Genomic DNA, 15691 nt, shown 5'->3' on the forward strand with positions numbered 1-15691 from the left:
TGATAGAAGAAAGTTGATATTTCTCAACAGTTGCAAAGAAATGAGATAGGGATGCTTCTCTCAATTAATTAAGATACGGTGCATTTATAATTATTCTTGGGATCCTCTTCCAAAGGTTTGCTCCATTATTTTGCATCTGGCAACAATTTGACCTGGCATCAATTCTTCTACTCGCTGGCAGTGGAGCAGAGAAGTAAATTAAGGAAACAAGATTGGCCAAATGATTCACAGAACAGCACTTAGTGTCAAGAGCATTTTACTTTTGTTAAGCAATGTTTTTTCATACTACAGTTGAATCCAGGGTTCATTAATTTGGATAGCTGTTACATTATCCTGTCCAGCCAGCCTATATGACCCTTGAGGATATACAAAGGGCACTGCAATGTCTTAATTAAATCCTGCAAGTGTCAATGAACAGGAATGGAAATGTCTGGAAATGTTTTCCTGTGCACACAACGGCTGATATTTATTGTTCTCAGTTATAGATGGTTATCCTTCTTTTCCAGTTCATCGGGAACTTTGTAGGTGGCTCATCAAAAATTTAGTTGGTGTTCCACAAATTTGTTTTGTGAAGGAATGCTAAGCCACAGTGAGTGGGTGTTGTGCTCCTGGAGGGCACAGGACAGACTTAACGCACAGGAACATTCATTGAGGTCTCTAACCTGTTTCTGTAAAAGCATGTCCTTATGTGGTGGTTGACATTTGACAGCTAGCTATGATTTCCATTATTTAAAATTATAATGCTTTCCTTGGATAATAACTTCTTGGATGAAATTACCTACTGATGCATTGAATTCTTCTAATGAATTCCTTGAAATAAGGAATCAGTCTCATTGTTGAAGTGAGGAGTCATGTCCATGATGGGTGAGAGGCTCTTGCTCATTCCAGGTCTGAGGTCTTTGCAGGGCTGGGATACACATGGAATAAATTGGAGTTGCCTTTGTCCTGCAAGCATAAAGCTTGACAGGGCTCTCTTGGGTAAAAATCTGTGGAGAGGCCATGAATTTGTGTAAGAATTCATATCACAACCTTGTTAAAAGATTACACGACAGTTTCAAATGCTCAGATATATATGTACATTCATGAATATATGTGGATGAGTGTTTATAAGCATGTTATTTTTCTTTCTTTATAGGCCAGTGTTTAAAGATAATCAGGGAAATGTTGACAGAGACTCCCGATTCTCACCCTTATTCAGGCAAGAAAGTAATAAGATTTCCATGGAAGATTTGATTAAACTAATAGCAGAATACAGAAGGTAAAGAAAAATTTCTAATTTGCTTTCAAGCTTTATAAAGCTGTGCAGAATAATTGTAGCTGGGTTCTTTCCTTCTTTTTACACAGTGTGCCAAAGTGGCCATGTTAAATTATATTACATTAGTGTTTTACACATTAGCTTATTACCTGCCAAAGAGTGCTTGAGGTTGGACTTTCCAGGAAAATTGAAATGTCGTTTGGCACGTTAAAATAAATGTTATTACAACTAAAAATAGTGATTGCTTAAATCAGCTTTTATCAGGGGAGATGCAGGTGAAGTACCCAACATTATCTCAGGGGAAAATAAAAACAGAAAAGGAGAAAAGCAACAGAGAAACAAAATCATTCTTTGTGGGTTTCCCAATTCTTGCTTTTCTTTGTTTGAGTCTCCGTGGCAAACTCAAGAATGGACATCAAAAGTAAAAACCTCCTCCAAGTGTTTTACAGCCTGCAAATTTCTGAACAGAGGTTTGGCTGGGTAGTTTCCATACAGGTATAAATCAGGTTAATCCTAGAGCAGGGTCTGTGTTTATATTGGATAAGTGACATGAGAATTGAACCATGTATTTCTCCTTGTCTCTTCTACTCTAAATGGGCCTGAAAATGAATTAATCTAAAAAACTTCTGTTCCATTTAAATAAAAAAAGATCATAGAAAGATTGAATATCAGCTGTGATTATGCCCTCGTGCCACCTTACTGTTACTGGTCAGGACATTCTACTGACTTCATTAGTGTCACCACTGCTGTGTTTGTGTCCCTAAAACATCTCCTAGACAAAAGAGATCGTGGTTTTGGCAATGCTCGGACACAAGGAATGTGTCTTGGTCACTTTTCAGCATGGCACTTACAGAAGCCACAATGCTGTGAACTCCTCTCATCCCAGTGCTCATTGAATTCCTTTTAGGGAATATTTCATTCAGATTTTAGAAAGTAAAAGTAGATAAGCTAATGCCCATAAATCTTGCTTCATCACTTCCTTCCTTTTCTACAAAATAAGAGAAAGGCAGGAGTGAGATTAAGAAGCAAAAAAAAAAGAAACCACAAACCAAATCATATTTTATTTCTGCTTTTACATTTGATTAGAGTTTAATAGCCAGTAGGTATATATTAAATGTGTTTAATTTATCTTAAAGTATCTTAAATAAGGTTCTTCTTTTCATTTTTTATTAATTCCTGTGATGTTTTGATCTGTTGTTCTAATTTTCTAAAATGTTTTCATTTATCTCATTGCAGAGCAGAGAAGATTAGCAAAATACAGACTATACCTGGCTGTTTGGACATTGCAGTTGATTGTGTTCCTTTGGAACATCCAAGTATGATTCCACTTTAAAATTAATTACGTGAATTAGATAGGACATTGTCATAGGCTTTCCATCTATACTTGTGCCTTGAGACAGCTCTGACAGAAGCATCCATTGTGTCAGAAAATGTATGCTGGGAGTGGTTTTGAGTTGTTGTCATTTAATTACACCACTCTTTGTTTCATCCTGTACCTGGCCAGATGCAGCCCAGTTTTCAGTGTCTGTGAAAGAAAGGAAACCACAGTGCTGCAGGCTGGCTTAGAGCCACTTCTCCCCAGCCTGCCTGGGCTGCAGAGCACCTGCATTGTTCTGAAACTGGCAATTTCCTCTTGAACTAGGTTAGAAAAAAGTAAAATTTGTGTGGGGGGGATCACAAGCTTCTTTCAGATTCCTCACACCATATCGGTAGACTTTTCCTGGGGATTATTCTATGATTTGGGGAAGGAGTTTGTAGGCAAGGTCTGTCCAATGGCTTTTCCCAGAAATAGTTCTGGTTGCTCTGGAGATCCTTAGGCTGGTAGCCCTTCTCAGCTTCAGTTCCCCATGAAGTAAATGCCTCACTACTTTAATGGTATAGGAAGAGAAATTGCTCTCTGTCCAGTTTTAATCTCAGTGACAGAGGGCTTATTTTCATTTTCTGTTTCTTGATCTGATTTCACTTATCCCAATTGCTTAATATATTTGATCTAGTGCTGCACTGTCAGTTTCTTCATTTTATTTATTATGTTATTAGGTAATAGAGAAACTTAAATGAGCTGTAAAATTGATTAGAAGCAGCATCACTCAGTACATTCTTTAGAAATTGTCCATATACCAGTGGGGCTGTTACACTGTCAAATGTCACCAAATACTGTGGGTGTCAAAAGAGGTTACCAGTGCTGTCCAGTTTAATTCAAGTGAGAGAAATCATTTAAGGATAATTAATGTCACTGTTCTGAGGTAATGTGTAAATTTAAGGCATCTCAGCATTAGTAATTTTTTGTAAGTCAAGACAGGATTTTGTATGTTCCATCTCAAATTACTTATTCTTAGTAGTAAGACAGTAAAAACAAACACAATATGTGATGGTTCTCTTTTCTTTTCTTTTGAAGACTGTGTAACTTCATCCTTTATTCCAATCAAGCCATTCCATAATGTAAAGGAACATCAACCTACAGTGGAAGTTGAGGAGTTTGTGCAGGAATCAACAAAATATTCTCGACCTTACAGGGTGTACAAGAATCAAATATACATCTATCCAAAACACCTCAAGTATGACAGCCAAAAACACTTCAACAAGGTATAGTATGTGACTGATTCAGGCTAACATGGGGTATTAGTGGCCTGCATGAGCTCTTTTTAGGAATCCAGGAGAACTTACAAAGAAGAGAATGTCACTGAGCTGGCTCTCCATCTTTTTCACCTTTTGAAATCATAGAATGCTGGTACAATTTTAATGAATCTATGGGTTAATTTTAAGTTGTAACAGTGATTCAAAGAGAGATAATGTGGTAATATCTTCTTCACAATTTTCAGGAGGGCGTTATATTAATGACATAACATGTGCAGATAAAATTAATGTAGATAATGTTTGTAATTCTTAAATGAAACCTGATATACCACTTGTGTTTATATGGTGTTTGAAAACCAATTAAGAACAAGATAAAGGTAAGTCCTGGTCACTTTATAGTCTGCTTCTAAACAGTCATTTTGAGGCCTGGCTTGCATTTTGCATTTTTCTTGGAAATTTTATTTCTAGTGATATCACTGAGACTTAGAAGCATTTTTAAATATTGATACACCATCTGCATGTTTCTCTTGGATTCTGAAAAGGCCTTATTCCAGCTCTGTAGTTTACCTGAGTTTTTATGGGTACCCCATTTCTGATCTCAGCTTTAACATGCTCCTGTCTCTCTAGGCACGGAATATAACAGTGTGCATTGAGTTCAAAAGTTCTGATGAAGAAGGAGCAAAGCCACTCAAGGTGAGCTGCAAGAGGAGTTTATTCAGAGGGTGCTGTTTCTGAGGACATTACTTATAAAATCCAGGAATAACGGTGATACTGAACCAGAACAATTCAAGAGTGGATGTTGTCATACATCCCTCTGATCTTGCACTGTGGTTCTTTTAGATCCCAGCTGGTCATAGTGATTCCATTTTACAGTGCTACCATTCTGACTGGTGGAAGGGAAGGGAGATAATATTAGTAAACTGAACCATTTTTACAGTGCAGCTTGCTTTTTCTAGAATTTATCACTTATCCTACACTTCTCATTGAGCTCAGGAGACTTGATTGAGAAGAGTGAGGCACAAAATTAGATGGACCTGAGACTTAATTCTTAACTTTGCTATTGCCCAGGGGCTGTTACATAATCCAGTTGTGGTATACTTTTCCAAGCAAGAAATAAAACTGCCATTACTCAGTAATCAGGAGCACCTAGACAGACTCCTGCCAGAAAAGAGATTGTTAACAGGGATAGCTTTTGTAACACTGGAAAGTCAGTAAAAACACTGTATTGTGTATTGAACTGCATAAAAGTGAAATAGATTTTGTAAAACTTTTTGCAGAAAACTCTGAAATTGATAAAAGCAAGGAAGATTTCTAGGGAGTCTGCTTTGCTTAATTGAGCAGAGGGTAATTTTCACAGAATCAATGGACTTTTACTGGAAGTGTGTATAAAAAAATCCAGGTTTGAGCACTTAAAACATTTCTTTTAATATTTGATAAAGTAATGATCAATCTTTCATGATAATTGTTTTAAATGTACATGCACATTAGATATACCAATAATAGTATCTTCAGCAGAATTTCACAATGTAATGAAAGCATGTTACTTTTATCAGTGTATTTATGGGAAGCCAGGTGGACCCTTATTTACAACCTCAGCCTACACTGCTGTGCTACATCATTCCCAGAATCCTGATTTCTATGATGAGGTCAGTCTGCTTTTTCTTTCATTAAAGTCTGCCAATCTCACATATTTGCCAATGAGACAGAAAAATATCTGTATAGAATGCTTCTGTTGCCATTGCTTGTGTATCTGGAAGGGCTGTGCTATGTAGATTGACATTCAGTCACACTTTTTGTTTTCTCTTCTTCTATCAATTCAGTGGATTGTTCCTTTTGTAAGATGCTCTGAGTACAGTTAAGATGCTGTAGAATTAATTAGGAACAGTCCAGGTCTCTAAAATGCATGTCTGTGTTGCATTAAGTGTGCAGCTGCATCTCTGAATTTTATGGAAACAGTAAGCATTATAATGAAGTGTGGAGCCAAGTGTCAGAACAAATCCCTCCCTGACATAAGATCTGCATCAGGGCATTTTGTTAATCCAGTGATTTGAACAAAATGTGCAGTGATGTGTGGTGGCTGCAGCAAGTCTTTTAGCTGTGGTGCTTTTGAGGATGCAGCTATAGAGTAATTCATATGGTGGCCTTTGCCAAATGTTACTCACATGTGCATCTGTTTCACCACAAGTTTGATTCCCCAGGCTTCCTGCAGGTGAACCTCATTTCACCCTATCAGTGACTGGTGTGTTTGATGGCTTGTGAATGTCAAGTGTCTGTTCTGGATTTTCCATTACTGCTTTATGTGTAGTGATGAGACTGGCAAACAGCATAGAGTTTATAGCTAGTGTTTTCCAAACTGTTCTGCTAGTCAGTAAAATTTCCTTTTTCAGTAAAAATTTACTTTGATAAAATTGCTGAGGCAAGATCAGCAGATAATGTACAACTACATAAGAAGTATCAATTTTAAGATTTCTGTTTAGGAACTGAGGTGAAACTTAAAGCACTACATTTTCAGATATTTTGAACTCCTTGGTAATCCTTGTAAAGGATTAGCAACCCCTTGTTTTGGGGTTTAATACATCTGAAAGTGTCCTTCGTGTGATGCTACTGAGCCAGTTGGTTTGGGGAGATTACTTTCAACCTGAATGAGGAACTGAATTCAGATGTGAATAACCAATTGGGCTGGAAGAGGTGTGCACCTGTCCTGAATGTTACTAACAAAGCAGGTGCAGAATTTAAAAGAATGTAAGATGTTAAGAAGCAAGTTGTCTTAATCTCTTTCTCTGAGTGCCCATTTTATATCTGTGTTTATGGTATTAGGCTCTTACCCTTAAGCTGATTTACCACTGGAAGCATTTACCCACTATTTCTAACCCTTACTTTAGCATAGGATTAGCTTGCATAAATTTCATCACAGCTCATAGGAGGAAAGGGTCATTTTTATTAGTACTTATGGTAACATGTTCTGATTAGTTTGTATTTTTATCCCAATAGTTAATAATACCTGAAAACCAGTGTGTAGAATTTCATGGATGGCATGCTAAGGGATTTAAGACTGAGCAGAAATTATAAATAAAAGTTTATTTTCATGTCAGCCTTTATTACTTGGTCTTTGCCATGAAATGATGATGAAGCAGTAGCTGAGATGTCATTTTAGTTTTAGTTTGGTCATCCTGAATATATGAGCATGGGGCTGGCTATTTATGGCTGCTAAAGTGCAGGTGATCACTTCTAAGCAGAGTCCACCACTCTTTACTTCTGTCCTCCTTCATTTTATGCTCTTCCATCATTAATGAAAATATTCCTCCACAAGACAAAGTGGATAAAAGCTGTTTTAAGTAAAAGTGATAGATGATCATCATAAACAATTTCCTTAAGAAAGCATTTCTAATTATGGAGCAAACATTGCCCAGTAAAGACAGGCTATACTTAGACCTCTTTGTAGAGAGATGTCACTCATTTAGCTCATCTCTGATGCCTGATTTAATTGATTTTTAAACTAAAGTGAGGTGTAACATTTTACATTTCAGGTGAAAATTGAACTTCCCACTCAACTTCATAAGAAACACCACATTCTGTTTTCATTTTATCATGTCACCTGTGACATAAATGCAAAAGCTAATGCCAAAAAGAAAGAGGCTCTGGAAACACCAGGTACCTGTAGTAGAATTACTTTCAATTATAAATATACATTATGTACATTCAAATAAGGATTTCAAAGATTTTTGGCTGGATGTTATTGTCTTCCTTTAAACTTTAGAAGCTTGTTTTTCCAAAGAGTCCCATTTATTTGTTCTTGTACCCAGTGGGGTTTGCCTGGCTTCCTTTGTTGAAAGATGCCCAGCTGGCTTCCCAGGACCACCACGTTCCAGTGGCCAGCAGCCTTCCCCCCAACTACCTGAGCCTTCAGGAGCCACCAAGCACCAAGGTATTCATTCACACCTCCATGTGACTCAAATGGCACAGAGCATTCATTGGTAGGGGTTTTTCATGAGGTCACACTGCCATTTGCATTTGCTGGGGAGAGTAAGTGGTAAATAGGGTTTATGGTTTAGAATATTCATTTGCATATCACTGGATACAGGAACTAATGCATGCAGCACTGATCTGAGTGTCCTACACTGCTGATTCACATGTGTAAATGTGTTTTATGTGTTCTACAGTGTTATAGCTCCTCAAAATGTGAATCAGAGTGGTCAAAAAGAACTCTTCACAAACTCAGGCCATATGACATTCATTCTCCAGCTGATGTGATCCCCAGTCATGATTCATTCTCCAGTTTTGTCATGTGATATCATATTTTCCTGCTGATCCAGTCCAGCTTGGATTATTTCTGCCTCCTTGTGTTTGTTTTGCTATTGTCATGAGGACAGGGTGGGGCAGGATCTGGTCCCTTGAATGGTAGCATTGGTCTTGTGCTGAAAAGTGGGTTTGCATTGCAGTGATGGTGTTTGTGGAAGCACAGCAGTCAGTGCAGTTCATGCACACTCGTGCAAAGCTGTGTAGAAAATTTCATGCAAACTTGAATAAGTAGGAAATAGGTGGAAAATTTTGTTGCTGTTGTTTTTGTTTGAACAGCAGATCGGCAGTGATATAAAATGGGTAGACAGTGGGAAACCACTTTTCAAAGTCTCTACTTTCGTTGTATCAACAGTAAATACTCAGGTAAGCCAACATTCCTCTTAGCTCTGTGATCTGCTTACACACACCAAGTGTCAGGGAATGTCTGAAAGGGGTTTTAAAATCAAGCATGAATTTGTTTCTATAACATTGAAAGATTATTTCAGTGTAGAAGGCAAGATGGAATTCCAAGTAATGGAATACATACTTTAAGGAATTGCTGAAGATTATAACAATAGAAAAATTGTGGAACATCAGTTTAAACAGTAAGAAAATAAATTATAAACACCAGGAAGAAAAAAAAAGTCTGGCCTTTGAAACCCCTTAGGTTGTGAGGAAAAAATTAATCACTTACAACAGTGAAAAAGGATTAGTCAAAGCACCTGGAATTTAGCAAACTGTGCTGGCCAGTGGTTTGGACTCAGTAAATTGATTTTCTTTCTGTGACTCCAGTATAAGATGGTGGGGACCAGGTGTGTTCATGGGTGTCATGGGCGATTGCTGCAACCAATTTCTGGCACTAAATTATAATCATCTACAATATGCATTAATGTGAATGTTTCCTGGTTTTAGGATCCATACCTGAATAAATTTTTCCATCAGTGCCAGGAAAGGGAAAAGGATCTGTCTCAGCCTCCTACCTCAAACTTTATCAGTTCGTGTAAGGTAAAGTAACCGGCAATGCAAATTGTACTATACAACTGTATTTAGGGCTTTCTCTCAGCTGATTCCCCCACTGCAGAGTTCTGACCATGGCACAGGTTTACCAGGAGGCAAGAGGGTCTGTGACAGCCCCAGTGAGATGGACTTGATGTAGCAAATGCACTGCTGGTCACCAGATCCCCTTATGGGATAAGGGAATGTTGCTCCAGTAATGTCTGGGGAAGGGAGCTGTAGCCTGTAGAGCTGCAGTATTCCTGATAATCCTCTCTTAAATAACTTCTATCCTTACCTTCTCTAAAGCCTGGATGCTATTCAGAGGGCTTCTCAGGGTATTTGGTGTGTATAAATCAAGGGTGCTTGTTGCCTGTCAAGTTCTGAAAACAGAAAGAACATCTGCAAAGATTAAGCAAGAGCTGCTTTAAATATGCCTGTATTCAGTAGAGGACAAAACCTATGAGAAGGGAGGAGTATGACAAGCAAATTAGAAAAGCAGCAGGTAAATGTAAGGCCCTAATTCTTTATCTGTTCACAAGTGCTGAAATCCAGAGTTCTACCTGTGCACCGTGCTTGTGGAACATTAAAGACAGATAAGCAAGAAAACTGAAGGCAGATGTGACTCTGTTCCATCTCTGAACTGACTGAACCATTGTACATATGACATTTATTGCATTTCCTTTTAGCACTCTGTAAAATCCAGCAGGTATTTGAGGGTTTAGATGTTAGCACCAGGTAGGTGCTTTCCCCCTTTCCTTCACTTGTGATGTTTTCCTGTATGAGTGTATACCTTGATCAGATACAAGCTTCTTGGGAAGAGATATTTTTCTTTAAGAAGAAACTAATGGGTTCTTATAAATCATGGTAGTTCTCTGGACAAATCCATAAGGATGGCCACTACTTTTGTTTGTAGATGCAGGTCGGCCTGCAGACCTGAAAAGAGTGGCTTTGTTTTCAAATACTGTCTTGATTTAAAGAAATTATTAAGGTGTGTTTTCACAAATCAAAGCATCAGTGTTATTTAGAGGTTATACTGCTACAGAATTAAGTCTTAAATAATTTTTGGAAAGCCGTTGAGCATAATGGGCAAAGTTTAGGAATCCGTAAAAGCTTTACAGCTTTCTAGACCATAGGCTAGTTGACTAAACCACCAGAATGGCACCATTCTTTATCTGCTGAGTTTTGTATTTTACCTTTTAAAAATATTCCAGTGAATTTATTAGAAAACAGAGACGATGTTGTATGCAACAAGGAATCAACTATGCAATATGACCAGAGACTAAGTAATCTTCCCCAGGGTATTTTGCTTTTATTTATAAATTGCTAGTACCTTTGTTAGAAGTTTTGGAATGACTTGGAAATACCTGAAATAAAAACCTAGGCTAAGTTCAAAGGAGTTTGTTAGTTTTTTATAAAAATCTCAATACCTTCCTTTATTAGAGAAGATAATAAAATGCCAGGTTGGGGTGTTAGTACTAATTTTACCACTGTTCTTATAACAAAAGTATTTTAGACACAAGTTGAGTTTATCAGATCTGTGCAAAAAAAAAAAAAAAAGTAAAAAAAGAGTTTCCCTAAAAATACTAGAAAATGCGTATTTTGAAAATAGTTGACTTCTTTTATTGTCCCTAGTTAGTATCCTTAGCAAAATATAAAAACTGGATTGGGTTTCTCTCCTAATTTTTTTTTTTTTTTTGGCCCTTAAGTCAGTTTGCCACAAAATACTGGAACTCTGAAATTTCGACAATACCTACAGTTGTGTTGATGATCATATTTAAAACAAGCTTCATGGAGAACCAGTCCTCTACTTAGTTGACCTGTTTTCCTCCTGCTGTTACATCAGTGGCTGCACTTCATCTTACCTGCTGAAGCAGCAAAGCTACATGGCACCTATGAACTTTACTTGCTTATATTGGAAGTCTCTCACTTTCTTTCTTACCTCCCCTACAGAATTTGTTGAGGATTGAGAAGATACATGTGATTATGAATTTTCTTCCTGTAGTCCTGAACCAGCTCTTCTGGGTTTTGGTGCAAAACAGTGATGATGAAGTTACAACAGCTGTGACCAGGTATCTGGCTAACTCCTGTGTGTTGCACAGAATTCACTCAAATGTTACAGATGTTAGTCCAGTTATAGCTGCTCTATGACATTTAGACTTCAGTAGGTGAGAATGCTGCTTCCACTTAGCACTGGGCTCTGCAAATAACACTTAGAAGTTTTGGTATCATGGCTGAAAATCACTGACCATGGTAGACATGTCTGTCTGCCCTGAGACAGTCCCAGGGAAAAGTCTCATTCCTGAGCAGCTAAGAGCTTCCAGACAAAATGGGTTTCAGCTTTGGTTTATGTTTGGTTCTGAGGATGTGGTGTTCAGCACAGGAAGAGCTCAGCATCCTGCTGCATCCAGTGCAGAGTCAAACAACTAGGTCACACCGTTCAGGGGCATTTTTTAATTAGAATATATCAGCATTAACTGAAAAGCTATAGAAGCATTTTCCAGAGAGCAGGAAAACAACTGCAATGATTTGCTGAGTCTCTCACCCCTTGCATAATTAAATTTTCTTTATTGATGCTGTTAATCAGGGCAGCAGGGAAAAAGTACTGGAGGGATTATTATTATTATTGGTCTCTGCAGGAGGGCAGAAAGTTGTGTTGCATTTACTTGTAGCCATAGTGGTGTTTTTGTTGTACTTCCTCCAGCAGCTAAACGTAGGGACTACAATACTACTAGTAGGAAAAAATTGCAGCTGTCCTCTACAGCCCTGTTAGACTGATCTGCTGTCAGTATTCTTTCTTTCCTTCCAGAGATTGTGCTTAATAATTAGTTACTGAAGGACAATTAGTTAGGGAAACTTAACAGAACAAGGAAGCAGTTCCCCATCTTAGCCTTGGAAAGCAAAGTTTCAATATGCTTTATGAAAGGATCATGGCATTTTTCAGGGCAAAGTCCAGTTTTACCACAGCTAGGTACTAGGATTGAAAGAGCCTTTCCTCATAAGTATGTGTGATTTCATCACTGCAGACTATTTTTAAAGGGGAAGAGGCCAGCAGACCTTTGCTGGGGACACCTTTGTGTCTAACTGATGTTAAGTCTAGAGAAAATGATAGATTGTGTGCCAGGGTAGAATTTCAGTATCAGTTAACTGACTGGAAAAATGCTATAGAGGAAGCAGCTGTTTAAAATACAGTTTTAATGATTAGATGGAAGAATGGAAGGGATGTTATTTTTTTTCCCTGCTTCAAATTTTGACTATACACGCACCTGGCCCAAAAAAAAAGGAAAAAGCAGGATTCTCAGTGTTTTTCTTGCATGCATGGTGTCTTGTCTTTTGTGCTGGCAGAGCTGATGGCAATGGGAATATGCATGTCTGCTGTGTGTGTGTGTCATTCATTGACATGTCCTATATATACACTCTGTGTTTTGTTCTGAATAGCTTGAAGCAGCTTGTGTTGAACTTACTAAAAGCAACAACAGAATGAGAGCATGGATTGGCTTATGTGTTGTGGAGAAAATATTATTCCTTTTATACTCATGGTTATTTACTTGTCTGGGGGCCCAGTTGTGTCATCATTTCCCTGTCACATTTTTGCCAGAACTCATTTCAGTTTTAAATCAGAATGAAGGTTAAAAGATCAGAATGGGCACAATTAATTCTGTCATGGCTTTTGTGTTTTGCTACAAGTTGCACTTCTCCTACTAACAGCAAGAAATGAGATAAATTAAGGGTCTTTTAAAGTTTTGGATCCCATAATTGCCAGAAGTCACTCAAATCACCAAGCTAGTCAAAGGGAGTACTTGTATGTGTGCCACAGTCAGGCATATTATTAATCTATTTTAGTCATGTTGTTACTATGCCTATCCCTAAATTCTTTAACATAAAAATAAGGTTATAAAATTGCAGTCTTTTCTGTATTAAGTATCCTGGAAAAATGAAGTCCCAATAATCAAAAGGAAAGGATATGGTCAAGTTGAGGACTACTTGCCTAGATTTCTGTTTTCTGGAACAGGATGATGTCAAAGATGGTCCTCATACAAATTGAAGAGAAAACTTGGCTGCAGTTCTCATTTTCCTGCTGTTTGTAGGAGCTCAGGTTTTGAGAATGAGTGCTGGTGTGATCCAAGCAGTTTTCTTCCCTGTTGCTGATCCCCAATCTTGTCTGTGGTGTCTCAGTGTCCAGCCTCTCCCTCCTGTGCAGTACTGGGGGTGCTGTGCTCAGCCTGAGTGCTGGGGCTGAGTCCAAGGATATGAGAAGAGAGTGCTGCAGTCCAGGCTTGTGCTTGTCTTTGAACTGTGCCTGCCTAAGCAAAGTATCAGGGGATTTGCACAATTGCAAAGACCTGAGAGAACTTAGCTGGTAGCATTCCTGGAGAAAGGTGCTCTTGCCTCTCTGTTTCATTGAAGTATTTTAGTTTTTGTTTTCCCAAAGTATCCAAGGCCTGCATAAAGTTCAGTTAGTTAGTATTTTCTCTTGTTGTGGTGACAGTACAGTTATTATCCTTAACACTGGGTGCAATTTTAAGCAAATGGATGTATAAGAGCACAATCCAAGTGAGTGGGAAGCCCAAGAAATGACTGGCTTTTCCCAGTGGACAGATTTTGCACATGATATTCATCATTTGGATCACATCCCTCATGCACTGTTTTACAGGAGCTTACAAGAACAGGACAATGTGAGTATCAGGTAGACTTTCTCTGCCATATGACACAAAAATAGCTCAGTTTTTGTTCTTCTTTTATCTTGCAGAGTTCTTACCAACATTGTTGCCAAGTGCCATGAAGAACAACTAGACAACTGCATCAATTCTTACGTGATGGTATGGCTGGTGTTGGAATGTTAATATTTTGTGGAGTGATGAGTTGGATTTGGTGGTTTTGTGGGGTTTTTTCCTGTTTACTCTTAGTTGTACTTGTTTGTAGCTTTTTCTGCATTTGCTTCATGGCTTTCTGCCACTGTGGTTAAGAAACTTTAAAGCTCTTCTGTTGAGGACCAGCAGCTGCTCAGATCTCTGCTGCTGCAGCAGCTTTTTTTTTCCATAGAACACCAAGTTGAGCAAGCACAGGAGAGAGAAGCTGCAGTGCATTCAGCTGATAACTAGAACTTATATCTTAGAACCAAAACCTCATGCAAATGTACTACCACTGAGCTTTTAGGAGTGTAGGGTTAGGGCCAGTCTTTGTGAAATTGTGCTAAATGGAGAATTTCCCCCTGTGCAGGGTTTGAGAGAAGGGAAGGGGGAGATAACATGAAAGATCATGAAACTTCAACTAGATAGATCATGAAACTTCAACTAGATAGATAGTGAGAGACATTTGATGCTACTTGCAGTCCTCTTGATGGTGATGAGATTTATCACTATAAAATATCTGGCCATCTATGTTATACAGGTACAAGTTGCCCTTGTAGGGTGATCCCTTTACTTTCAGTCCCTTGAAAAGGATCCACAAGTAGCCATTTTTTATGAACAAGGTGGCTCTTCGTGGTTGCCAGATGGCTTCATGTCTCCTAGGAAGCTACAGCTTTGTAACTAAACTTTAGGCTATAAAATCATTATTTTAGTCTCAAGATCCCTTGTTTTTGCATGTGCGATTGTACATAAATTCTTTTCTCATCTGTGCAATTCAGATTCTATGTCTTTTCCCTATTTCTTCAGCATTTCTTAATCCTTTATTGTTTTGAAGACTAGGATATATATGGGCAGGTGTATGGAGTTTGCTTCAGGACAATCTGTAGTATTACTTAAAAAAACAAAGGAGTGGCCTCTTTAAAGAAGATCTCCTTGTCCTCTGTATCATTTGGACATCCATTAAATGAGTATGAACAATGCTGTTGACCAGCAACTATCTCATCATCAATACACTTGGGTAACAGCTTTATAAGCTGAGAGTTTTATGAACCAGTGTTTTTAAGCAGAAGTACAAATTAACTGCAGCTACTGTCATAGACAGAAAAATCCATAGACCAGTGAACCCCATTAAAGGTATTATACTTATTATTCCCTTCCCTTGCCTTTGTTGTTTTCCCTCTTGTTTAATTGCAGTGGAGAGGGATGGTAAATTTTGTTCTAGTCACACTTGATGAATCAGTAGCGAGAAAGTTGTAATATCTTTGAGTGTTATGTTTGCTGACTTATCTGTGTATTTCAAAAAGCAGAATAGAGGAGAATTGAAGGGTATTCAAAGAGCTGAAGTAGATATTGCCATTGCTTTCTCTCTTGTCTTGCTTTGGTCAGTGGTGATAGAACTAATGGAGATCATGATAGCAATGAGAGATCCCCCACAGTTGTGGAAAGAAACTGAGAGACAAACAATTGTGGGGAGTGCTGTCTGTAATGACATCCTGCTTCACTGTGCAACAAGTACCTCTTAGAAAGTACATTTCATTTGTGGATGATGAGTAGTATTTGAGACATAAGCTTGGAGGGAGGTGTTTCACTTTAGGAATAAGGTGAAAGCAAATAGAGTCCTGATAAACTGGAGACTTTAGCATGTTCATGGGTAGAAATATGAAAATATGATAGGAGTTAGGCTGCTAAATGGGAAAATGTTTTAATTTCAGTGTTGACAACTGTTGATTGATATTTGCAT

The 15691-nt window shown here is 38.1% G+C and overlaps 1 protein-coding gene across 3 annotated transcripts in view; it reads left to right on the forward strand.

Moving 5' to 3' along the window:
- Positions 1-15691, forward strand: part of DOCK10 (dedicator of cytokinesis 10) — a 146617-nt gene that overhangs the window by 94638 nt on the left and 36288 nt on the right. For all 3 annotated transcript variants that reach the window (XM_062499414.1, XM_062499413.1, XM_062499415.1), the window contains exons 15-25: positions 1136-1258; positions 2492-2571; positions 3651-3838; positions 4457-4522; positions 5383-5475; positions 7357-7480; positions 7633-7754; positions 8405-8491; positions 9020-9112; positions 11054-11172; positions 13851-13920. In XM_062499414.1, coding sequence (XP_062355398.1) covers positions 1136-1258; positions 2492-2571; positions 3651-3838; positions 4457-4522; positions 5383-5475; positions 7357-7480; positions 7633-7754; positions 8405-8491; positions 9020-9112; positions 11054-11172; positions 13851-13920 — 1165 coding nt within the window. The remainder of the gene's footprint in view (positions 1-1135; positions 1259-2491; positions 2572-3650; positions 3839-4456; positions 4523-5382; positions 5476-7356; positions 7481-7632; positions 7755-8404; positions 8492-9019; positions 9113-11053; positions 11173-13850; positions 13921-15691) is intronic.

The sequence above is a fragment of the Cinclus cinclus genome, chromosome 10 (assembly GCF_963662255.1).
Source record: "Cinclus cinclus chromosome 10, bCinCin1.1, whole genome shotgun sequence".
Lineage (NCBI taxonomy): Eukaryota > Metazoa > Chordata > Aves > Passeriformes > Cinclidae > Cinclus > Cinclus cinclus.